The following is a 10,008-nucleotide window of genomic DNA, read 5'->3' on the forward strand; positions in this document are numbered from 1 at the left end:
GGGAGACGGTGAGCGATCTCCTTGGCTAGGTATCCGGCCTCTCGGAGCTCCTTGATGTCTTTCTTCTTAATAGAGGAAGCCATCCATTTGCCACCAGCTTCGGATCCGGACATGGTTGGAGTGCTTTCTCTGGCGGGGGAAGCTAGGGCTTGGGTGCTGGAGCTCAGGAATGGATGGGCAGAGGAAGGAGAAGGCAGGGGTTAGTGAGGGTGAATCCTTATCCCCTTATAAAGGTCAAGAATGTCAAATGCCTTCCTACTCGCCTTCCTACTCGCCTATTCCCAAGGGCTGTATAAACCGCACGGTTGGGTTACCCACACCCGTATTGATGAGAATCCCGTAATAAGGGGACACGATCTCTGCTTTGACAAGACGTGCCAATGGCAACCGCGTCTCGGAACGTGGAGCGGCAGATGAAAAACGGTTTGAAATTATGACCGAACAGATGTGATGTCATGTTATGAAAAGTTGTCAGCAGATTGGACTCGTGTAAAACTATATTCTCTCTGCGGTTGTGTGTTGTGTGTGTTACAGGTCCGGACACGTCGATACGTCCGAAGACTGTTGTGGAGTTCGGAAGGAGGAACCCGCCTTGCAATGCCGAAGACAGACCTACGCGCCGGATACCTTGTCATTGAAGCCAGGTTTAGGGGCTACTGAGGGAGTTCTGGACTAAGGGGTCCTCGGGCGTCCGGCCTGTTAGCCATGGGCCGGACTGATGGGCTGTGCAGATACGAAGACCGAAGACTACACACGTGTCCGGATGGGACTCTCCTTGGTGTGAAAGGCAAGCTTGGCGACTAAATATGTAGATTCCTTTCTTTGTAACCGACCTTGTGTAACCCTAGATCCTCCCGGTGTCTATATAAACCAGAGGACTTAGTTCGGAGGAGAGACATTATCATAGCCATACAAGCTAGACCTCTATGGTTTAGCCATTACGATCTCATGGTAGATCAACTCTTGTAATACTCATATTCATCAAGATCAATCAAGCAGGATGTAGGGTATTACCTCCATAGAGAGGGCCCGAACCTGGGTAAAACATCGTGTCCCCTGTCTCCTGTTACCATCGACTTTAGACACACAGTTCGGGACCCCCTACCCGAGATCCGTTGGTTTTGACACCGACATGAACCACAGAACCCCCTAAGCGTCCACCACGCTTGCTTTCAGATACAACCAATGTTGACCATAACTATATTCACTTCACTTCACTCGCATCTAGTTGCCCTTTTTTGTTCATGGTGATGCCATGGAAATGGAACACATTGTTTTTATTTGCTATTTATCTAAAAAAGAGTGTAACCAAAAAGGGGTAAGTGCATCGATTCAGACTTAATACTTTGCGAACCATTTCAATACTATATAATAGTTTTACCAGTCACATTAAAACGCCAGGAGCGTGTCTCTTTGACTAATATTTAGCCCTAACTGAGCCGATTGCAAATTCTTTTTTTTTACGTAAAACACCATGCATTCCATTAACTAGTGGGTCCGGTAATATTACCGGCCACAACACCACTTACATTTTGGGGGAGATCAGTAAGCCAAATACATTGGCTGTCGATCATAGCCCTCGAAGCATAACCAGCTAGTGGTGAGCAGGGATATTACAAAGACGAGAACAAGCATCAATCAATCTTACAATCTATGAAGTCCATTTGTAGCTTGAGCTTAGCTTCTCGGAAGAGGATGCCAAGAGGCGCACGGTCCGAGGTTACTGACCCCAACGCAAGCTTCGGCGAGAGGCGGTTCGTGATGAAAATAACTCAGCCCATACTAAACTCTTCAGCAAAGCCTGATAGCATTCATCATGGCCAAAGTCTTTTTGTTTTTTGACCTGGGTTGTAAGTTTTTTTTAACAGGATTGCAAGTTTTCTAGAAAAGAAAAAGGACCACCTCAAACAAAAAAAAGAAGGACTATCAGGGCCAGGCCAAAACCCACTGGCCGCCCGAACGCCCTGCCGCAGCCCGGCCCTGCGAAAAGCCCAAACGTTCTGCGTCTGGGTTGGGTTTTTTGTGCAATTATTAAACCAGACCTGCGCCCCCCGCTCCTCTCCTCTCGCCCACGCCCGCCACCGCCGAAGAAGCTGCCATGGCGGCCGGCGACACGGGCGCGCCCGCGGCGGGCGGAGCGGGGAAGGACGGCGAGCCCGAGTCGCCGCGGGGGCCGGACCCCGATCACCACGCTCCGGTGTCGCCGGGCGCTTCCGAAGAGGAAGAGGGCGCCAGCGGCGCGGTCGAGGCGGGGCAGGACGACGACGCGCCCGACCCGGAGGACGAGCCGGAGGAGGGCGGCGACGCCACGGAGGACGATATGGACGAGGAGGAGGAGGAGGGGGACGAGGACGAGGAGGACGCCCCGACGCACCTGCCGTTCGCGCCCGCGGAGGAAGAGGTACGCGGCCTCGCCTCGCCTCCCACCCATCTCCACGCCTAGCGTCCCCTCTGCGGCGCGCGCGACGAGGGTTTTTGCGTCGCTCGTGCGGTCTCCATTTCCCTCGCGCTCTCGCGAGCATTCCGTCGAGCAGTTGGTGTGCGCTTCGAGGGGCGACCGCTGTTGTTCGAAAAACTAGGCGATTCCGTGCCTCAGGGTGAGCGAGGACAGCCCACACGGCACGTTGTGCTCGATGCTGGTTGAATCCTCCTCCATCCATGGGACAGAGGGTGAATTCCTTCCTGGGGAACATCCATCTTGCATTTCCTTTGCTATTGTGATTTGTGGGCCATGCAATTTGCATTTACTGCTGAGAACTGCCACTATGTTTACATGCCCAAATCTGTTATTACAACTGGAGTTTAACTGTTGTGGAGCAATTGTTTCTAGATGATGTCAATTTGCATTTACAGCTGAGTACCGTGAATATGGCACTCGAATGTACTCCCTCTACATAGTTATTACAACTGGAGTTTACTTAGTACCAAGCAACTGCTTATCGTGAACATGGAAGTTTAATGTACATAGTTTTCTCAATTGGTGTTTAATTACCCTGTTTAGTTGCTTTGTCATCAATATTTTCATTTAGATGCCTTGCCAGGAAGACATAAATAGTTGCCATACATGCTCCCTTGGAATTATAGTAATATCGTGTTGTCTTAATGTTCAATCTTCTGGTTGTAATTATCTGCAGTCACTTGAGGAGACAACTACAGTTGATCCAAGCTATACCATCTCTCTTATAAGGCAACTAATACCTAATGGATCCAGTGTGGAGAAAGAGTTCAGGTGAGTGGTACTTTCAGATTTCCCCTCATTAAGTTTGTTTAGCAATGAAGTCTGTTATTAAAACGACCTGGTTGTCCCAATAATGTCTACCTCATGCAAAAAGTGACAAGCAGGGTCTTCCAGAAGAAAGGAGTGTCGGTCGTAAGGATCAGTTGGAAGAGTGTGGTTGTATTCTGTGGGATCTTGCGGCTAGTGAACCTCAAGCAGAACTTATGGTATTTATCTGCATCATTCTCTTGTATAAGGATGTATTTCTTCTATAGGTTTGTCATAAACAGAAGGCGGACCGTTTTGCTATATGAAACTTGTTTATTGCTGCTCAATTTTTCACTGAACAAGATACTAGCAAGCAGGAAGTGTGAGAGATTTTGATTGCCTTATCTGCACTGGCTTTAGACATTGCTTGGATGTCCTGGATTTTAATACGATGTGGTTGGCTTGTTAGATCAATTAGGAGTAGATAAGCAAAAAATTAAGGTGGATAACTGTAATTGTTTCATTCTTTTAGTTTTGTAGCTCCTTTGTGCTTATATTTTATCTTCCTGGCCCTGAATTTTAGTTCTCTATCAGTTTATTGTAGCAAATTATTTACTATAATTTGCGAACCATATAAATTATTGCTGGTGATAGCTACTTGTAGTGTGAATGCTTATGTCATAATAACATGCTAATTCTGACAAACATTTTAAATCGAAGAATGGCCAGGTTGCAGTAAGTCAAAAGTATTTCTCCTAAATCCTAATTGATCTAAGAGCAAATCAAGTGTTCAAAGGAACTACAAAAGGAAATTAAGGCATAATCAACAGAATTACCCACCTTTCTTTATACCTTAGTAATTGTGCATCTTCTGCTGCTAACAACACATTATATTTAACCCTTGTAGATTAATAACCTTGTGATTGAAGTGCTTTTGGAAAACCTTCGTACGGCAAATTCTTCTAGGGTGAAGGTGAAATGAAATTTTCCTCTACTGCTACCTCCTCTCTTTTTGCTAAGCATGTATTAAAGTATCTTGTTTCTTTGAATCTTTTGTCCCTGCAGGAAATTTGTCTTGGAATCATGGGAAACTTAGCCTGTCATGAATCTGTAGTTGCTGCAATCTCTTTGAAAAAAGGTTTAATTGCAACTGTCGTGGAGCAATTGTTTCTAGATGATGTCAAATGCCTTTCTGAAACATTCAGGTTGGGTATCTTTGGGATTAAGTTTTTTTTTTGCCGGACTCAAAGTTATTATTTAGAACCATTTATTTATTTATTTATCAGCTGTTTGACAAGCTGTTTACTATTCTAGCATTGCAAGATATTTCATCCCGTGAAATTTAAGTCTTATCATGTGAAATAGATCTTGGTAGTTCAGCTCAGCACACACACGATTACCATGTTGATATATTATTTATGTTCTTGAATTTGTGCATTTTGTATTGGTCAGATACCCATTCAATTTTACCAAATAACTATGCAAATGCCCACATGCAAAACTACACATCCTTACATCACATGTTACATGCATACCTACATTTGGACATACCCAATCAATCACAAGTTGTTGAACTTGTGGATGAAAATGCTTGAACATACAGCACTTTTGCAAAAATATAACCATTTTCAACTGTGTTAGTAGGTTATGTACTTATGTTATTAATCATTTGGGGGATGGGAGCTAAGTAAATTTAGATTTTGTTTTTCTTGATAATTTAATTTTCTATTTGTCAATGTTCAAAACTTGGAGAAGCTGCTTTCTAATTGTCTGAGTTGTAGACAATGAGAACTGAGAAGTTCCATCTATGCTCTGTTCTTTTTTGCTTATTTTGACTTGTGTTGCTGTCTGTAAAAAAAAATCTTACACCCCGAGATAGTTGGAATGAGTATTGTTGCTAAATTTCATCAGTGGTTTATCCTCACACAGTTTTTCTTAGACAGGTTGTTGGCTGCCATTCTTCGGTCCAGTGCATTTGTTTCTTGGGCTGAAGCTCTTTTACCTGATGAGATTCTTTCACGTATTCTACGGATAGTTGGGAAGACAGATAATTCTACATTACTTGAAAAGGTATTGTACTGAATTCGTATATGCAACTTGTTGTGACTGCGTATTGTACTGAATTTGTATATGCAACTTGTTGTGACTACTCCGTAGAGTTGGTCCTCACAACTTTAGTGACTTCTGTTCTTTTTAAATTGAATTTTGACATATATGGACACATTATATTTCTTTTGTAGGACTTGTGTAACATAAATTGTTTTAATCATCTTAGCTCATTCTTCTATACGTGATGGTTAGGCATGTGTTTGCTTGCTTAACTCTTTTATCAGTTCACCATATCCCGAGGTAGTTTCAAGAAGGTCGTCATCGAATTGTTTCTATGGACTGTTTCATCTTCCCAAACACTTAGTTGTATGGTCCAGTCTTACTCATTGCTACTATATCCATGTTATCCGAACAATGTAGAATTATCCTTGGTCAGAATGAGGTCCTGTTTTTTTCTTCTGTGAAAATTCTTCTCTTAGGAGAATATCTGAACTTTTTTGACTGCATTTTGGCAACAGTTGACTTGAGAAACATGTGACTTCAGATTGCAATTTTATCAAACTTTTAGCTGCAGAGGTCTTATGGTCTTTGAACTAGCATCTATTTGCTTATCGTTCTACATAACAAGTTTCATACAATTATACTGTAAAACTAATGTTGCCTATTGTTATGTGTTGTATGATTCGGTTGAAATTGTCAGCCCAGCCGAACTATCACAACTACTTTCATCTTATTATACTATGGTTCAGCTGGAAAATTTCCATTCCTTTATATTTGCATGTGTTCAACTGTTTGGTTATTTCTTATGTGAATTACTGGTCGCAGATCATTGACTTCCTATCAACTGTCATTGATAATCGAGATGTGATTGCTATGCTTATCCAGCCCTTGCTTAAACTGGGTTTAGTTGACCGTGTTATTGGGTTACTAACAACTGAGCTTGAAAGATCACCGGATGAGAAGCTAGACAGGTATGTTGAACTAACTTGAAATTCGGCAAGATTTTGATTTTATAAAAGTTATCTGTTACAGATTTTGAACTATTATTGTTCAAGGTATCATGGAAGCTTCTCCTATGTACTCCCTCCATTCCAAAATGCAAGGTGTATTAATTTTAAGAAAAGTCAAACGTATCTAGGTTTGGTCAAATAGAAAAGCGTTTGACCTTTTGAAAACTAATACACTTTACATTTTAGATTGGAGGGAGTATTTGGTAATTTTTCTGTAGTTTAAGAACAAATCATAGGAAAAACACCTAAGGGCCTATTTGGATATGTGGCATTCAGTTCGATTATGGGCTGAATGCTGAAGCTTCCAAAACAGTTGTGTAAGGAACCCTCAAGGATTTGAATCCTCCATAGTCCCATTTAAAGTCATTGTTTCAAAGAGATCTTTAAAGCTTCATAGAATATATTTTTATATTTCATGTCTTCTAGGCAAAGTTTAGGTCCTTAACCTGTCTTCTGAGATGCGGCCATTTGTTGTTTTCCAATAATATGGTCTGAGCATTTTAAATTTCTTATTACATCCCCACTTCCTAGTTTTAATTTAATAGGACTGTAGCTGCATTTCTCTGTCACTACGATAACCCTTCTTAGTTTTTGAATTTCGAATTAAGAACCTGGGACAGTAATGGATTTACCTTACCTTTTTCTTAACACGTTTCAGATCGGGTTCTCTTGATTTGGTCCTTCACTTCATGGAGGAATTATCAGTCATACACTGTGTTTCAAAGGCAATGACATCGAATGACCGGCTGATTAAAGTGCTAGTTAACATGATCAAGTCGCCAGATAAAGTTGAGGTGAGCATGTTTGCCACCGCTACCATTTCATATATTTGTTCATCAGCCTGGTCGAATTCTGGTTCATACATTTTGGAAGACATGCATTATGTTGTTGCCTCCTTGGTACCGAATTGTTAGCTTGACCAACTCATAACTCTTAACAAGCAACCTGTTCCGATTTTTTTGATTGTCAGTAAGTCATGACATTTTTTTTCCGGAAATTTGAAGAAACATTCCTTGCCTCTTCCATTTGTACATTTGGCAAACTTCACCTTGCATTAATTCTTGTGAGTCCTCACCCTACAACCTCATTGGTGACCTAAGATGTTTCACTTGAAAGATGTGTAGATTCAGATGTAGGAATGCAAGTCAAGCATGGTAATTGTATTCTTATTCACAAACTCTTCTTCAGGTTGCAAGCTATTGCGCTTCGGTGGTGATCGTAATATCAAATATTTTGACAGATGGAAAGCATTTGGTGCCTATGATATCCCGTGGTAGGCACATTTTTTCTTAGCACTTACCGTATTTTCTAAGCAACTATCGTATTTGCTAAGCAGTGCACTGCATGACTTGAAATCGATGCTTCCATTTAGTGCCATTACAGTGATCCAGTCTCTCAATTGTTTCAGATTTACCGTTCCTGGAGGGCCTACTTGAAGTTCTTCCAGAGGTCCCTGATGATGACCAAGCTCGATATGCACTTTGGAGTATCTTATCGCGTGTTCTGGCACAAGTGCAAGGAACTGAGTTGAACTCCTTGTCCCTCGACCGGTTTGCGTCTCTGTTCTCAGGCAAGTTCGGCCTCATCAAAGATGACCTCGAGAGTCAGGTGGTTGATGAAGAGAAGTTAACACCTGAGGATGCTCTCCTGAAGGGATGGATATCGAGATGTGTATCCTTTAAAACAATATATACAAGTTGTCCTTCATGGAAATCTAGATCTTAATAAGCTACATTTACAAACAAACTAACATGATGGGATACATCTCGGCAGCAGCAATCGCATTGTTTTTCCTATGCTACAAAATATCCGTAACAGCTCATGGCAATCTCCTTCTTCATGGAGAGATGGATCGAGGAGAAGTCCTCCCAGGGCAACAAAGACGCCATCGACAATGCTCGGGAGGTGCTGAGCTACTGCCAGAAGGCGCTCCGCTAACTGGAAACCCCACTCCACTGACAAGCTTGCTGCGGTTTTGTGATCAACGCTGCTGACCTGAGAGAGAATGCGGTATGTTGGCCGCTGGGATTTTTTTTCGCGAATACGCAAAGCTTGCGTATCATTTCATTGATAGGAATTAGAATGAGTACAGAAGATGATACAACACATGACACGGACACAAGAGGCGTGAACATAGTGCACGAAACAGATAAACATGAGAAACTCGACCCCGACATAAAAAACATAGCTACACACTCCGACCGAAGAAGCAATCCAACCAACAACTAGACAACCGACATCTCTAAAGACAGCACCGAGGACGCCGCGAGCAAACAAGACAACGCCTTCACGAAGGAGAACGACAACAAGACGCCGTTGTCGTCCGGTCCGAAAAATTGGACCTAGGGTTTTCCCTGATGCTCAAAGAGGGGCACAGATAATGGCCATAACAGCGCCTCCAAGAAAGGAATGGCACCCGCAAGTGTCGTTGCTGCCAGCACAAGATGCAGGGATTTCTCCCTGGTCAAATTCTGAGCAATCCTTGGTGGTGATTGTAATATCAAATATTTTGGAACTGGAATGTCGGTTCAGAACCTACTTTCGTTTCAGACGACTGCACCCTGTAAAGAAAATCGGGGAACGGAGATTAACTAGGGGCATGGGTGGGGATATACGAGTTTTGGGCATGGGTGGTGATACAATTTTTTTTTGGGGGGGGGGGGGGGGGGGGGGTAAGACGTCCGATTGCCAAGTTTGAAAAATCGCAAATTTGGTCTAAAGCTTTCGTTTTCTGGGTGAGAACTATTTCTGTCATCCGAATTGATATGTAAACCTGAGACATTGATGCAGATATGGTTTTCATCGTTGCGTTTGAATGACAGTTTTCTCTTATTTGCACCGGGTTTTATTGGAATCAAATTGCCTACCTGCCACGGCTCTTGTAAAGGCACAAATGCAGCGACTATCATCCCGCCACAGTATAGTAAGCAAGAGAATGAATTCCCCGTGAACACCAAAGCAGATTTCTGTCAGAAAAGTAAGACTGTCATCTCAAAAGCAACAAAGCAGTAGTTAGGTCTCCTTTGATTCAAAGTAGTATAGTATTTTTTCGTACATGATATGTAGGATTGAATCCTATAATTTCTTTAGGGAATCATCTGTACTACTCCCTTCACTTTTATATACAAAGCCACTATTAAAATTACAATTTATAGCTATACGAGGCCATTAACACTAATCAAGACAAAATTGATAGTATTTGCCTCATACTATAGCAAAGGAGGACATTAATTATCTCTTGCATGCATGTGGCTGTGAGAAGGTTGGCTTACAAGCGCCTCATTAATCAACCAAAAGGAGTGAGAGCATTGGCTTGTTGTGGGTGGAACAAAAAAATATGCATTAATTAACACGACAAACATTGGCTTAGACTAGTCACAATGGGGAGTAACTTAGAGTAGTAACATGCATATGTTACTAGTCTATATTACTACCTCCACAGTGGGTAGTAACATATGTGTTGTGTCATGCATCACTTCATTTATTATGTTGTAGACTCATCTTTTTTTGATATGTGTGATGTTACAGTAAACTAGTTATGTTACCATATGCCTCTTTTTTCATTAATTACATGCCACATCATATATTTTGCCTAGATAAGTGTGATGTTACCACCTATGTTAGGTGGTGTTTGATTCTCTAGTCCTAGGACTTTTTCCTAGTCCCAACTAAAAAGTCCTTTCCTGTTTGTTTTCAGAGACTAAAAAGTCCCTAGTCCTTTCTTAGAGATTATTAAATGACCAT

General features: G+C 42.1%; 1 protein-coding gene across 1 annotated transcript; it reads left to right on the forward strand.

Annotated features, from left to right (window-relative positions):
- Positions 1-2,039: 2,039 nt before the first annotated feature.
- Positions 2,040-8,370, forward strand: LOC123087262 (protein saal1). The gene is made up of 11 exons (XM_044509234.1): positions 2,040-2,401; positions 3,135-3,229; positions 3,333-3,444; positions 4,113-4,178; positions 4,271-4,410; positions 5,149-5,275; positions 6,080-6,225; positions 6,923-7,058; positions 7,453-7,537; positions 7,673-7,935; positions 8,083-8,370. Exons 1-11 carry the CDS (start codon positions 2,099-2,101, stop codon positions 8,200-8,202), a joined length of 1,593 nt encoding a protein of 530 aa, XP_044365169.1. The 5' UTR covers positions 2,040-2,098; the 3' UTR covers positions 8,203-8,370.
- The last annotated feature ends 1,638 nt before the right edge of the window (positions 8,371-10,008 follow it).

This window comes from Triticum aestivum, chromosome 4A, assembly GCF_018294505.1.
Source record: "Triticum aestivum cultivar Chinese Spring chromosome 4A, IWGSC CS RefSeq v2.1, whole genome shotgun sequence".
NCBI classification, from domain to species: Eukaryota; Viridiplantae; Streptophyta; class Magnoliopsida; order Poales; family Poaceae; genus Triticum; species Triticum aestivum.

Bases quoted from the DNA above. Each gene is read 5' to 3' on its own strand.
- LOC123087262 (XM_044509234.1), top strand. From the start codon at position 2,099: ATGGCGGCCGGCGACACGGGCGCGCCCGCGGCGGGCGGAGCGGGGAAG. The intron at 4,179-4,270 runs GTGAAATGAAAT...TTGTCCCTGCAG, and splicing joins CAAATTCTTCTAGGGTGAAG to GAAATTTGTCTTGGAATCAT. The intron at 7,538-7,672 runs GTAGGCACATTT...CAATTGTTTCAG, and splicing joins GGTGCCTATGATATCCCGTG to ATTTACCGTTCCTGGAGGGC.